This window comes from Coregonus lavaretus, assembly GCF_964263955.1.
Source record: "Coregonus lavaretus genome assembly, chromosome: 28".
Taxonomy (NCBI): Eukaryota; Metazoa; Chordata; class Actinopteri; order Salmoniformes; family Salmonidae; genus Coregonus; species Coregonus lavaretus.
In genome coordinates, this window is record NC_140015.1 from 40169945 (window position 1) to 40186269 (window position 16325).

Here is a 16325-nt window from a genome sequence, read left to right on the forward strand (position 1 = left end):
CCATCATTTCTGACAAACTGCTGCACAGCACAGATAACGTCTGCCTTCCTGTGTGTGTGTGTGTGTGTGTGTGTCTGTGTGTGTGTGTGTGTTTGTGTTTGTGTGGCTAGCTCTCTGTATCTACGGTGTCTTGGTCATAAATATCCCTCAGAGAATGCTTGGCCTGGGGGCCTGCCATAGTGCTGATGACGGTGGCACTAAAACCCATTGCTTTCTCCATCGCTGAAGTGAAACTGTAAATCTCCAGAGTCCATTATGGCTCTCCATGGAACCATGGCTAGCCATTACTCCGTGTAATCAGTCGGGGTCTGTAGCTGTGTTTGTAAATCTAATTCATTGTAATGGTGGTGGTGGGTTTGATTATTACAGACTGTGTGTATATGGGGGTAAGCAGAATATATTGATGAAAGCACACGCACAGAAACATGATTGCAATACAGGAGTGTCCTCCAGGTTTGCAAAGTCACCTGCTGGCCGGGATATGGAGAGTTCATAGGAAATAATGGATTGTATTTATATATAACTTTTCTGGCTGGTTTAAATAATTGTTGGTGACCATATTCCAACCTGCTGTTTCACAATGAATACAGACCAAGGTCAAGCCACTTTATGCAATTCCGTTAATCAATATTTAATTTAATCAATATGTAATTTATTCAACAACATCTATTCAACACAGTGACAATGAAGACAATGACAAAATGGTTATGAGGCTTAGGATACAGGAAGTTGTGTTACTACCGGTATACAATGTTATGTCTACGCTGTTTTTGCATGTTCTATGCATTCTATTTCTATTGTAGCGACCTTTAACCCAACACCTAGCGACCTCGTCAAGAGGTTTGGATCTCTTGGCGTAACGGCTAAGGCGTTGGGTTGACAGTCGCTGGACCCGGGTTCGAGTCCCAGTCGGGGCTACCCCCGAGTTAGCTACACTATAACCCATCTCTCCTCTCTGATCCAACCCTAACCCTTATCTATGCATTGTATTTCTGTAGTCTCGCTCCCCTTCTCAGATCTAAACTTAAAGGACCATGGGAGGTGTGGTGGTGGACGAGGGGCCTGGGGGGGTGAAGGCACCAGACGGGGGGTGGGGCTGGGCTATACTGTCCGGCTGTTTCATCATCACTGGGTTCTCCTACGCCTTCCCCAAGGCTGTCAGTGTGTTCTTCAAGGAACTGATCAGAGAGTTCGGAGTGGGGTACAGCGACACAGCATGGATCTCATCTATACTGCTGGCTATGCTCTACGGCACAGGTAGGGAATGGACACACACACACACAGAGACAGGTACACAAATACTGTCTCACACACACAGACAGGTACACAAATACTGTCTCACACACACAAATAGGTACACAAATACTGTCACCTACACACACAGGTACACACACACACACAAACAGGTACACAAATACTGTCTCACACACACACACTGACACACAGATTCAATGTGTGTGTTTTGTGTTCCTCACTGCAGGTCCTCTGTGCAGTGTGTTGGTGAATCGTTACGGGTGTCGTCCGGTGATGATGGTGGGGGGACTGTTTGCCTCTCTGGGGATGATTCTGTCTTCCTTCTCCACCAGCATCATCCACATCTACCTCACTACTGGAGTCATTACAGGTTGGTCCACGCACGCACGCACGCACGCACGCACGCACGCACGCACGCACGCACACACACACACACACACACGTCAACCTGTACATCAGCGGCATCAATGTGATGCTGTATTACTTCTCCAAATTCTTGGACAATCCTCTCCTGTCCCCCTGTCCTCCAGGTCTGGGCCTGGCGTTGAACTTCCAGCCATCTCTGATCATGTTGAATCGCTACTTCAGTGAGAAGAGGCCCCTGGCTAACGGCCTGGCTGCTGCTGGGAGCCCTGTGGCCCTCTGCTGCCTCTCCCCTCTGGGACAGGTACTATACTACACCTCTAACGTCTGACCCCTAACCCCTAACCATAACCCTGCTGCTGGGAGCCCTGTGGCCCTCTGCTGTCTCTCCCCTCTACATTACGCCTCTAACCTTTGACCATAACACTGACCTTAACACTAACCCTATCATTTGATACTGGCATGATGACTCACAACTATGCTTGTCCTTAGAATACAGCGTAAACATTCAGATTGGTTTCCTTTATCTGTGATTGCTTGGTGCTTTAGCTCCAAATCAACTGGAGCGCTGATCCTGTCTATGTATGGTCTCTCAGGGTTGTGGTCAATTCCATTTAAATTCGGAAAGTAAACCAAATTCCAATTCCAATTCTACATTTTCTTTATTGAAAAGCATCGAAGAGAATTGTAATTTCGTAATTTCAGTGTACTTCCTGAATTGACTGGAATTGAAATGGAATTGATCCCCAGAGATCCTGCTGTCTCTTCCAGGTGCTGCAGTACCAGTACGGATGGCGAGGAGGCTTCCTCATCCTGGGGGGGTTACTACTCAACTGCTGCGTCTGCGCGGCCCTCATGAGGCCCCTAGTGGCCCCTCCTAAAACCCCCCATCTGGAACTGGAAGATGGAGAGAAGGAGGGAAGAGAGGTAGAGAAGACCCAGTCCAAACCCAAACCGCTCCTGGACTTCAGTGTGTTTAGGGACCGGGGTTTCCTGATCTACACCATAGCTGCATCTATTATGGTGAGTCAGGACAGGAACAATACTGTGTTACGTCCAAAATGGCACCCTATTCCTGATCTACACCATAGCTGCATCTATTATGGTGAGTCAGGACAGGAACAATACTGTGTTACGTCCAAAATGGCACCCTATTCCTGATCTACACCATAGCTGCATCTATTATGGTGAGTCAGGACAGGAACAATACTGTGTTACGTCCAAAATGGCACCCTATTCCTGATCTACACCATAGCTGCATCTATTATGGTGAGTCAGGACAGGAACAATACTGTGTTACGTCCAAAATGGCACCCTATTCCCTATATAGTGCACTACTTTTGAGCCCAAAGTAAACAGAAATTACAATTAAAAAATTGAAAAAAGGGTATTTACTTTAAACGACTTCTCAATCAACTGAAAAGTAGAAGCTATAGTTCTTCCATTTTTAAAATGTTATATTCATGTCACTCAACTGCAATTAAATTGTCTGCCTTCAATTCAAATTGGCATTGTTAAAGTTCATCCTGTCCTACCCTAGGTTCTGGGTCTGTTTGTGCCGCCGGTGTTCGTGGTGAGCTATGCCAAGGAGCTGGGGAATGAAGACACTAAGTCGGCCCTCCTCCTGTCCATCCTAGGCTTCATAGATATCTTCGCCCGGCCCACCTGTGGCATCATCGCTGGGCTGAAGTGGGTCAGGCCCAGAGTTGTCTACCTGTTCAGCTTCGCCATGATCTTCAACGGATGCACCGACCTGGTGGGATCTCAGGTAAGGCTGGAGTTATGATATGTAATTACAGTAATGTGTTGGCTTGTTGAGGTTGATTTGGTTGTCGTATGTAAATGTTTTGTTTGCTGTATTGACTATTGATACATATCTAAACTATACATGTTTTGTTAACATCCCTGTTTTTACTGTATTTGTATCCTGAGTATCAATACTTTTACTGTATCCTGTAAATACTGTAAAATGTTACTGTAAATACTACATCATTGATGTATTAATTTACATTTCCATGTCACCCCGCAGGCGAAGGACTACCCGTCTCTGGTGGTGTTCTGTGTGTTCTTCGGGATCTCCTACGGGATGGTGGGGGCACTACAGTTTGAGGTTCTCATGGCCATCGTTGGCACGGAGAAGTTCTCCAGCGCTTTAGGACTCGTGCTGCTCATGGAAGCTATCGCTGTGCTGGTGGGACCGCCTGGAGCAGGTTAGTACACACCGGGTTAACAGGTGGAGGTTGGGTTAGGGTTAAGGTTAGGGTTAGGGTTAAGGTTAAGGTTAAGGTTAGGGTAAGGTTGGGGTAAGGTTAGATAAATGTAATGGATAATTTATCCAGTTCTCTCTCCCCTCTGATCTCTCTCACCTCTCCCTTTCTCCACGTCTCTCTCTTTCCCCCTCCCTCTCTCTACCTGTTTCTCCTTCATCTCTCCTCTCCCTCCTCCCTCTCTTCCCTCTCTCCATCCCTCCTCAGGTCGGCTGCTGGACGCCACTAAGAACTACATGTACGTGTTCCTGCTGGCAGGAGTTGAGGTGGTTCTCGCCGCCGTGGTCCTCGCCACGTGTAACTTCCTGTTCATCAGGAAGAAGCCCTCGGAACCCGCCGCGGAACTGGAGAATGGAACGGTTGCCACGGAGATGGAGCAGCTCAACAAGCCCGTTGCCGTCGAGGAAGAGGAGGAGGAGGAAGAAGAGAAGGGGGAGAAGGAGGAGAAAGAGAAAGAGAAAGAGGAGGTGAAGGAGATGAAGGAGGAGGACAGTGAGAAAGAGAAGGAGGAAGAGGAGGAGGAAGAGAAGGAGGAGATCAGGCCTGAGATCGTAGAAGTGGAGCGCATCCTTAAAGAACCAGAATAACAAAATGGCGCGGTGCTCTCCAATTCTGAGACACGTCTGTAGGAGGAGGAGACCCTGGCACAGGACAAACTATAGACTTTACACTTAAACACTGCCAAGGGCACTTTAAATGGCACTAAGAAATAGTCTGCTAAATGACTAAAATGTTAAATGAAATGTACTCTGTGAACTTTGAAGGGGACTAAAAAGTGTACTTTGTGGGGCAAGAAAGTGCTTAGAGAAGCACACTGGGGAAGAAGGAGCTGGTCCTAGCAGTATCCTGCTGTATGTAGTTGAGATGTTGTGTTGTTGTGTTGTCGTGTGTAGCTGTTCTCTGTGGGGCTGTGTGCCATATCAACATCAATAACACACACACACACACACACATACACACACACACACACAATCGTGAAGTGAAACCGACAAATGTCAAGTGAATAACCGTACTAATAGTCTTGTGCGCTGCCATGTGAATTGTGAAGCTACAAGTGTCTATTGCTGCAGGGATCAAACAAAAGGTGTGCTGTGGTATAAAGTCTGTTGTTGTTTGTAATAATATGGAGAAAAAAAATACAATCCTGCCTACTACTTTGGAGCACAACATTAGAAGTGTTCTGGAACTTTAACCAAACCCAGTGTGGAACATTCCGCTGTCATTCAACATTCTGCTGAGTGGCAGGAAAGAATGGATACCTGGCTATTGTCATTCATATCATTTCACTCTGAGTTTTGGTACAGAGATTTAAAGGTATAGTGATGTTGAATTTCACTCTGCAACCTTGTAGAGATTGTAGACTTTATTGGACTAGGACACACAGAGAGAGGCCAATGAGAACACCAGACTAGTATCCCTGGTTACGTCCCAAATGGCACCCAGAGAGAGGTACCATTTGGACATGTTTGTTTGTTTCAGTGTCATAACATTAACTATGACGACAGAAAGAGGTCACACTGTTTCTAGACTTCACAGTTTAATCTGTAGATACAGTGGTTGAGTGCCAAATGGCACCCTATTCCCTATATAGTGCACTACTTTTTAACAAGGGCCCATAGTGCTCTGCTCAAAAGTAGTGCGCTAAATAGGGAATATGGTTCAATTTGGGGGACACACATTATTAGGTCTCACAGAACTAGCCGACAGAAACCATTCAGTCCAGAGAAACCAATGACTTCCCATGCAGATCTAAAACAAATAACTTAGTGGTATTCAACTTCTTTCCAATATTTGTATTATCCTTTTATTTTTATTTTTATGTATTGATACTTGTATTATGTCAGTATTGTTAAGGAAGTTAAGGAAGGCTAAAACCTCTCTCCATTTCATGATAAGTCATATGTATGTATTTCACCGTTACTGTGTGTGTTCTGTTTTCTAAACGATACCTTGAATTGAGACTCTGTGCTACGTGTTAAATGATAAAGATGCTGTTAGGTAGTGGTGTGGGCATTATTTTACCTTGGCTGCATCCCAAATAGCACCATATTCCCTATATAGTGCACTGTGTCTCTCTCACTATGTCCCCGGTCAAAAGTAAGAGGGAATAGGGTTCCGTTTGGAATGCATCCCTTGTTTATCTGTTGGGAGCTACACGATTAAACTAAACACCTCAAAGAGTTGATGAAACTAAACACCTCAAAGAGTTGATGAAACTAAACACCTCAAAGAGTTGATGAAACTAAACACCTCAAAGAGTTGGAACTGAAAGTACCACATAAACAACAACAAGCCAGAATTTAAAGTCAAGGTTTATTGTTCTTGTCAGTGGCCAAGTATAGATTATAATATGTTTATATAATCTTATTCGAGTTTAGATCATTATAATTTAATAGGAGCCAGTTCTGATTATTTTGTTATTTGGCACTTAGGTCACGTCAGATAGTAGATGAGATATGAAGACTTACAGTACCTTGGAATATTTCCCAAACTCATTTTGGTTATCAGAGCTCTTCCAAGCACGTCTAACCCAATTAGGTCTCAGAGTGTTTCCTGGTCAGGTCACGTGGGGGCCTAATCATATGAATCCCCTCTTTACACCTTGACTGTGTGGAACCATGCTTGTTTCAGTCATACTTGTTCTGATTATACACCTTGACTGTGTGGGACCATGCTTGTTTCAGTCATACTTGTTCTGATTATACACCTTGACTGTGTGGAACCATGCTTGTTTCAGTCATACTTGTTCTGATTATACACCTTGACTGTGTGGAACCATGCTTGTTTCAGTCATACTTGTTCTGATTATACACCTTGACTGTGTGGAACCATGCTTGTTCCAGTCATACTTGTTCTGATTATACACCTTGACTGTGTGGAACCATGCTTGTTCTGAGTGATGAATAATGACTGAATAAACGGCCATGTTCTAGCTCTGGGGTTTTGTTGACGTCACTCCAGTTGGTGTTAAGTAAGGAGAGAGCTGCTCTCGCTACCCTGCCCTCCCTCCCTCCCTCCCTCCCTGCCTCCCTCCCTCCCTCCCTCCCTCCCTCCCCACCTCCCACCCCCCCTCCCACCCCCCCTCCCTCCCCCCCTCCCACCCCCCCTCCCTCCCTCCCCACCTCCCCTCCCTCCCTCCCTCCCTCCCTCCCCTCCCTCCCCACCTCCCCTCCCTCCCTCCCTCCCTCCCTGCCCTCCCTCCCTGCCCTCCCTCCCTCCCAACCTCCCACCCCCCCTCCCACCACCCCCCCTCCCTCCCTCCCTCCCTCCCTCCCTCCCCTCCCTCGCGTGTGTGTGTGTCATTTTATTTATTGCACAACTACTGATAACTCACTCCACAAATGTCTCCTTTGTAAAAAACATTGTCCTTCTCCTAGTTTCAAACCGCTCTCACGACCCCAAAACAGACGTCTCTGGGGTGTGTTGGTGTTTCGATGCTGTGATACTATGATATGTATCACTAAGGTCTATAGGCCTGACCTCTCTATGACCTCTGTGTACAGTGTGCTCAATAATATAATAATAATAATATAATATGCCATTTAGCAGACGCTTTTATCCAAAGCGACTTACAGTCATGCGTGCATAAATGTTTTGTGTATGGGTGGTCCCGGGGATCGAACCCACTACCTTGGCATTACAAGCGCCGTGCTCTACCAGCTGAGCTACAGAGGACCACGCTCCTACGCTCAAAGTGGGTGTACTGTTCGTCAATGTCTTCGAAGGCTAATAATACGCTTCCTGTATTAAATGCATTGATGTACTTACACAGGCCTCTATAGGCCTGTATTATATGTGAACTTCTGGGTTAACCTGGGGCGTATTCATTAGGAACCAAATGAAAGCAAACTGGTCGAAACAGGGAGAGCCCTTCCTGAACTTGTGCAATAAGAAACTCTTGTTTTTGTTGCAAAACATTTTCCGTTGCAAAATGTTTTGGTTTTTGTGCACTAATTAATGTGCACTAATCACCTGACCTGCTTCTGTGTTCTTTCTCTTGAAGAGGATTTATTTTATTTTTATGAATCACCGAATGATATTATGCTGATACTGTGAAATAGCAATGTATTTTAATCTACAATGCTTCGAACATTTGTCCCCCACTGAATAAAAAAGTAGCTTGACTAGCTTCCTCCTTCTGTAAGAGGATGAGATGTGGAAGCGAATTGTTCATAAGCATCAACCATAATTATTTCTACCACCTATCCTATAGTTTCAGATCTGTGTGTAGATGAAGGAGAGGAGGCCACTTTAGACTATTGAGATGCAGCCATAATGTACGGCCGAACGCCTGTTATGACCTCACCTTGTCTCACATGCATTTCACCTGTGTGGAAATTCCGAGAACTTTCAATAAATTCCCTAGTGTTCCCGAAATCCTGGTTGGAGGATTCTGGATTTCCTGCTGATTCCGGGAATCCTCCAACTGAGATTTCGGGAAAACTAGAGAATTTATTGAAAGTTCACGGAATTTTGCAACTCTAGTGAAGATAGCGCCGTACTGTATGGCTGCGATCTTGAAAGCTCCGACCCAACTTTGCCATTTTGTGATTCTTCTGCCGTTTCTCTTTACTTTTTTTTGTATCCACTATCATGTCTTACGATCGACAATAACTTTTGAACATCAGATCAACAGTTACTAACCTCATTTCCGGCTTCAACTTCCACTCATCTGCCCTGGGCTCTGTGTAATTCCGACCCAATTTCCGGGCTACCCAAGAGGAAACACTGGCGTAAAAGAGGCAGGAGCAGGGGAGCCCTGGGGAGACTAAGGCGAAGGGAAAACCGTCCATCTCTTCATTCCATTTTATTGGGCAGTCACTTGATAATAAAATGGATAACCTCAGATTGCGGATTTGGTATCAACGAGACTCTCGTAACTGCAATATTATTTGCTTTTCTGAAACATGGCATTCGGACAAGATACCCCGCATGGCTATCCAACTTGATGGATTCTCCATTCACCAAGCAGACAGGACATTGGATACAGGGATATTGAGAGGGGGAGGGGTATCTACCAGACAAACTCAATTTATTTTATGCACTATTAATCAGGTCAACACTCGTAAAGCAGCGGGGCCGGACAGTATCCCAGGGCGTGTTGTCAGAGCATGCGCAGAACAGCTGGCAGGCGTATTCACGGTCATTTTAAACCTCTCCTTGTCCCAGTTTTTAATCCCGAAGTCTCAAAATGACCACCAAGAACTTTAAGGCTACCTGCCACAATGACTACTGCCCCCAACAGATCCATAGACGATGCAATCTCAATTGCACTCCATAAGGCCTCAACCCACCTAGATAAGAGGAATACCTACGTGAGAATGCTGTTCATTGACCTCACCTCAGCGTTCAACACCATAGTCCCCTCCAAGCTTGTCACCAAGCTTGGGACCCTGGGACTGAACACCTCCCTCTGCAACTGGATCCTGGACTTCCTGACGGGCCGACTCCAGGTGGTGAGGGTAGACAACATCACTTCCAACACGGGGGCCCCACAAGGGTGTGTGCTTAGTCCCCTCATGTACTCCCTGTTCACCCATGACTGCGTGGCCACGCACGACTCCAACTCAATCATCAAGTTTGCTGACGACACAACGGTGGTAGGCCTGATCACCGGCGACGATGAGACAGCCTACAAGGAGGTCAGTGACCTGACAGTGTGGTGGCAGGACAATAACCTCTCCCTCAACATCAGTAAGATCAAAGAGCGGATCGTGGACTACAGGAAAGGGGGGGGGGGGGTCAAGCACACCCCCATCCACATCGGGGCTGCAGTGGAGGGGGTGGAGAGCTTCACGTTCCTCTGTGCCATAATCACTAATTACTTAAAATGGTCCACACACACTCAAAAAGTCGCGAAGAAGCCACGACGGCACCTCTTCCCCCTCAAAAAGTTACACAGCTGCACCATTGAGAGCATCTTGAATGGCTGCATCTCTGCTTGGTATGGCAACTGCACCGCCCTCGATCGCATGGCGCTACAGAGGGTGGTGCGGACAGCCCAGCACATCACTGGGGCCGAGCTCCCTGTCATCCAGGACCTCTACATCAGGCGGTGTGAAAGGATGGCCCGGGAAATCGTTAAAGACTCCAGCCACATATTGTTCTTTCTGCTTCAGCAAGGCAAGCGGTACCTGTGCATCAAGTCTGACAACAACAGGCTCCTGAACAGCTTCTATCCCCAGGCCATAAAACTGCTAAATAGCTAACAAAATGGCTACGTGGACTATCGACATTGACCCTTGATTTAATGTTGTATTTTTGCACTGACTCTATGCACTGACTCACACACACACACATTTATACTGACTCTACATAAGCGCACTCACATACAATCATGATATACGCTGCTGCTACTCTGCTGATCATATATCCTGATGCCTAGTCACCTTACCCCTATATATACAGTGCCTTAGGAAAGTATTCAGACCCCTTGACTTTTTCCACGTTTTGTTATGTTACAGCCTTATTCTAAAATTGATGAAATTGTTATTTTCCCTCATCAATCTACACACAATACCCCCATAATGACAAAACAAAAACAGGTTTTTAGACATTTTTGCTAATTTATAAAAAATAAAATGAACGGAAATATTACATTTGCATAAGTATTCAGACCCTTTACTCAGTACTTTGTTGAAGCACCTTTGGCAGCGATTACAGCCTCGAGTCTTCTTGGGTATGTGACCATCGGGTTCTTGGTCACCTCCCTGACCAAGGCCCTTCTCCCCCGGCTGCTCAGTTTTGCCGGGCGGCCAGCTCTAGGTGGTTCCAAACTTCTTCCATTTAACAATGATGGAGGCCACTTTGTTCTTGGGGACCTTTAATGCTGCAAACATTTTTTGGTACCCTTCCCCAGATCTGTGCCTCGACACAATCCTGTCTCAGAGCTCTACGGACAATTCCCTCGACCTCATGGCTTGGTCTTTGCTCTGACATGCATTGTCAACTGTGGGACCTTATATAGACAGGTGTGTGCTTTTCCAAATCATGTCCAATCAATTGAATTTACCACAGGTGGACTTCAATCAAGTTGTAGAAACATCTCAAGGATGATCAATGGAAACAGGATGCACCTGAGCTCAATTTCGAGTCTCATAGCAAAGGGTCTGAATACTTACGTAATAAGGTATTTTTTATTTTATTTTTTAATTTGCAAACATTTCTAAAAACCAGTTTTTCCTTTGTGATTATGGGGTATTGTGTGTAGATTGCTGAGGATTTTTCATTTATTTAATCCATTTTAGAATAAGGCTGTAACGTAACAAAATGTGGAAAAAGTCAAGGTGTCTGAATACTTTCCTAAGGCACTGTATCTACACTATATATACAATAGTATGTGGACAGCCCTTCAAATTAGTGGATTTGGCTATTTCAGCCACACCCGTTGCTTACAGGTGTATAAAATCTGAAGAGCTCAGTGACTTTCAACGTGGCACCGTCATAGGATGCCTACCTTTCCAACAAGTCAGTTCGAAACATTTCTTTCTGCCCTGCTAGAGCTGCCCCGGTCAACTGTAAGTGCTGTTATTGTGAAGTGGAAACGTCTAGGAGCAACAATGGCTCAGCCGCGAAGTGGTAGGCCACACAAGCTCACAGAACGGGACCGCTGAGGGCTGAAGCGCGTAGCCCGTAAAAATTCTGTCCTCGGTTGCAACACTCACTACCGAGTTCCAAACTGCCTCTCTGGAAGCAACGTCAGCACAATAACTGTTCGTTGGGAGCTTCATGAAATGGGTTTCCATGGCCGAGCAGCCACACACAAGTCTAAGATCACCATGCGCAATGCCAAGCATCGGTTGGAGTGGTGTAAAGCTCGCTGCCATTGGGCCCTAGAGCAGTGGAAACCACAGGAGGCTGCTGAGGGGAGGACGGCTCAAGATAATGTCTGGAATGGAGTGAAAGGTATCAAACACATGGAACCATCGATACCATTCCATTAATTCCGTTCCAGCCATTACTATGAGCCCGTTCTCCCCAATTAAGGTGCCACTGGCCACTTGTGGTGGAAACGCGTTCTCTGGAGTGATGAATCACGCTTCACCATCTGGCAGTCCGACGGATGAATCTGGGTTTGGCGGATGCCAGGAAAACCCTACCTACCCCAATGCATAGTGCCAACTGTAAAGTTTGGTGGAGGAAGAATAATGGTCTGGGGCTGTTTTTCATGGTTCGGTCTAGGCCCCTTAGTTCCAGTGAAGGGAAATGTTAATGCTACAGCATACAATTACATTGTAGATGATTCTGGGAGTGTGGTGCCAAGAAAATAACCTCTCACTCAACCTCAACAAAACAAAGGAGATGATCGTGGACTTCAGGAAACAGCAGAGGGTGCACCCCCCTTTCCACATCGACGGGACCGCAGTGGAGGAGGTGGAAAGCTTCAAATTCCTTGGCGCACACATCACTGACAAACTGAAATGGTCCACCCACGCAGACAGTGTGGTGAAGAAGGCGCAACAGAGCCTCTTCAACCACAGGAGGCTGAAGAAATGTGGCTTAGCACCAAAAAAAACCTCACAAACTTTTACAGATGCACAATTGAGAGCATCCTGTCGGGCTGTATCACCGCCTGGTACGGCAATGAGGAAGGACCTATTTCCCTTCCTCATGTGTTTTTGTTCTACTTGACTTTTAAAAATATATATATATATATATATATTATAGTACTACTGATATTGATTACAGCATTGTTGGGAAAGAGCAAGAAAGTCATTTCACTGTACTTGCGCATGTGACAATTAAAACGTGAAACCGGAATACAAAGGACAAATGAAAGCAACATGGTGTGAGAAGCCTACAGGGAATATACTCTCACCTGATCTGCTGGGAAAGGAGGTGAGGAAGCCTCTTTTAGATTATTGAGATCAACCCCTTTATTCAGGCCTCAAACTGCTTACATTGACGCAGCGCTACAGTCCAGTAACACGTCTAACATTATGACGCAGCGCTACAGTCCTGTAACACGTCTAACATTATGACGCAGCGCTACAGCCCTGTAACACGTCTAACATTATGACGCAGCGCTACAGTCCTGTAACACGTCTAACATTATGACACAGCGCTACAGCCCTGAAACACGTCTAACATTATGACGCAGCGCTAGTCATGTAACACGTCTAACATTATGACGCAGCGCTACAGTCCTGTAACACGTCTAACATTATGACGCAGCGCTACAGTCCAGTAACACGTCTAACATTATGAAGCAGCGCTACAGTCCTGTAACACGTCTAACATTATGACGCAGCGCTAGTCATGTAACACGTCTAACATTATGACGCAGCGCTACAGTCCTGTAACACGTCTAACATTATGACGCAGCGCTACAGTCCAGTAACACGTCTAACATTATGAAGCAGCGCTACAGTCCTGTAACACGTCTAACATTATGACGCAGCGCTAGTCATGTAACACGTCTAACATTATGAGCAGTGTGTGTTTTGGGTGTAAATGTGTTTCTATCTGTACTGCTGATACAATCACATCATTCAAACATTTTTTTGTCTGCTTTTACAATGAGTTGACCTTCCAACCATGCAAATAAATATGTATTGTTATTTAAAATAATGTGGGTGCTGATATCTGTCCTGTTACCTGATAACACACGTGTATTATACCCATATCCCAACTAATCGTGTGTGTAATGTGTGTGTACAGTGTGTGTGTGTACTGTGTATGTGTGTGTACTGTGTATGTGTGTGTACTGTGTATATGTGTGTATAGAGTTGTGATGCAGGGTAAACCATTGCCTGACTGCGGAATAACTGTCCTGTTGTTACAGCACAACACAGTGGGTAGATGGGGAAGGGCATGTTGTCCCACAGCGCCACTTAGTGGTGGACCACAGTGGTACAGATTGTCGATACTATGTTCACTCCAACTTCTGTCCAGCTTGAAGTCTACATTCGCTTCTTACAATACTATAAAACAGAGTTTGACTGCTGAAGCCACATGCTCATCAATGAAAAATGTATTGACACAAGTGTACAAGGACTTATTTATTTATTTACACAATTTTAAAATACACAAATACAGTGGCATTACAACTGAGGAGCAAAACTGACGACAACACCTCCCGTGACTCAGTGAGTGATGCATTGTGGGAACCAACGCAAGGTTCCGGAGTCAGTCCCCGCGCAGAAATGCAAACCCAAAACAACCAGGAAATAAAAACAGAAATAAAACAGAGAGAGGGAAAGACATGACAAAAGAAAGAACAAGTGATCCCAAGTAAAGAAGTGTACTTAACAGAAGTGTACTTGCCTTTATCGTCATTACCCACAATCCCACACTGAAGAGAATGAGGTGGGAGTTTCTTTTTTTGAGACCACCAACCGGTCGGTTCGAGGGTTTAAAACTAACTTACCCAAAACTACAATGGAGCAAAGCATTCAAACCCCTCCATACAATACCTTCTTCATCATATTACACACACACACAGTGGCTAATACAGAGCTGGAGGTAGAACTTACCCTTAACCACAGATCTAGGATCAGGTTATCCAACTAACTCCTAACCTTAACCATTAGGAGGAAAACAATACATCTGATCCTGGAACTCCTACCAGCTCCTAAATGCAGACATGGTATTTCACCATGAGTACTAGGCACATCCTACATACATGAGAACAGAAGACGGACCACCACTAAACTAGTCTGGTCCCAGATCTGTTTGTACCGTCTTGCCAACTCCTTGTCACTCATCGCAACGCATTGAGTGATAAAGTTGACAACACAAACTGATCTAGGAACAAGCTACCACTAAACCCCCTTTAACCCAGACACCAGAAAAGGCCTACAGCACCCTGACGTGGTACTACACTGAATGATATGACCAGTGGGTTGGCCCTCTCAGAAGCCTGACCTAACCAATAGGACAACCAGAAGAGAGAGAACCGTAGCATTGGTCGGTAGTCTACTGTACATCCACCAACCGTGACTTTGCTCTCTGGCAAAGTCCGACTTTGCTTTCTGGTAATACAGATCACTTTTTCTTAAAAACGACGTTTCATTAAGTTAAAAACATTTTCAAATATTGATTGATAAAAATAAAAGTTTGAGATTGTGGTGGATTGAAACCATAGGTTGAAACAGGTGTTTTAAAGCAGACCCCCCCCCCCCCCAACACACAACTTTTACTGACCAACAAGTTAAAAAAATAATAATGCTACATGAAAGTGGAGACTGGTGATTCACAGCTTTCAGCCCCAGAACACCAACAGCAGAAGGGGAGGCTGAAGAGAGAAGAGGTGATGGAGAAACTAGTAGAGAAGACATCAGCCCTAACCCCATCCCAATGTACAAGAGACACCCTCACAAACAACCACCCCTTATTTAAAACAGTCACACACACACAGTGACCTTAAGAACAGTAGAGGCTTTCTCACAGTCCCCTTTAAAAACAACAGAAAAGGTCACGTCGCAAACGGTACCCTATTCCCTACATAGTGCACTACCTTTGACCAGAGCCCATAGAGAATAGGGGGGTGTTTGGGACGCACAAAAGGTCTTCCCTCTGTAAATTGTTCCATTTATACAAACCCACTGTCAAGTTTGAGACTGGGCGTCTCTTTCTAGGCATTGCATTGTGGGATTAAGAGTCTTAGAGGACACAAAATGGAAGCCAGGCCATCTCCAGTTGCACAAACAGACCTCTAATGTGACCTCCAGAGTTGCCATTAGGGGTTATTCATTCAATATTTCTTCCATCATATCTCTTTAAAACAGAAAACCCACTTGACTTTTCACTCGGACACAATTCATGATTGGCATGATTTAGTTGATATTCTCAACCGTATTATAACAGCAACACAGAGGACAGTCAGTGTGGTCAGAACAGAACACCGCCAGTACAAACTACTTTTTAAATCAACTTCACCTAAATACCAAACAGAGGAAAACTAAACAACTAAACAAAATGGCAGTGAAGTGAAAGACAGAGTGAGGGAAAGAGAAGCAAGCGGATGGCTTCATGAGTACAGCAGCAGCTCTGGAGGCTAACTGGCAGGCTGGGAGGAGGATCTGGTTTAGCATCGAGGAGACAGGAGATAGAAGTCATGGAGGAGAGGAGAGGGAGAGAAGATAGATGTGATGGAGGAGGCATGTAAGGGGCGTTAAGCAGGTCTGGGCGCCCCATGACATTGTCCTCCCTGGGGGTCACGATGGCAGAGGGGTGGGGATGGGGGGGGCAAGTGCCTGTTCTGGGTGTGCCAGAGGCAACAAAATCCCTCCATCCCCTCTTTCTCTCATCTCCTCATCCTCCATCCCCCTCTCATATCCTCCAGCGTTCAAGCCAGACCTCCTCTGACAGGAAGTGATATCAAGAGCACGGCTGAACGCTCTCGGAGCTGTGTGTGTGTGTGTGTGTGTGTGTGTGTGTGTGTGTGTGTCGTCCACCCTGTTACAACAGCATGAGCTTGTTACTTAGCAGAGATCAGTT

At 45.5% G+C, this 16325-nt stretch overlaps 2 protein-coding genes across 2 annotated transcripts in view; one reads left to right on the forward strand and one right to left on the reverse strand.

Annotated features, from left to right (window-relative positions):
- Nucleotides 1-1034: 1034 nt before the first annotated feature.
- On the forward strand, nt 1035-6816 carry LOC311104479 (monocarboxylate transporter 4-like; the record flags this gene model as incomplete). The annotated part of the gene is made up of 7 exons (XM_084146328.1): nt 1035-1257; nt 1481-1624; nt 1785-1921; nt 2389-2640; nt 3158-3385; nt 3647-3827; nt 4092-6816. The coding sequence occupies 7 exons, from the start codon at nt 1035-1037 to the stop codon at nt 4469-4471; spliced, it is 1545 nt and encodes a 514-aa protein (XP_084002454.1). The 3' UTR covers nt 4472-6816.
- Nucleotides 6817-15433: 8617 nt separating this feature from the next.
- LOC311103277 (cytosolic endo-beta-N-acetylglucosaminidase-like) overlaps nt 15434-16325 on the reverse strand; it is a gene marked incomplete at its 3' end in the record, with an annotated part of 3338 nt that continues 2446 nt past the window's right edge. Inside the window, exon 5 of the mRNA XM_084144809.1 lies at nt 15434-15459. Coding sequence (XP_084000935.1) covers nt 15434-15459 — 26 coding nt within the window. The remainder of the gene's footprint in view (nt 15460-16325) is intronic.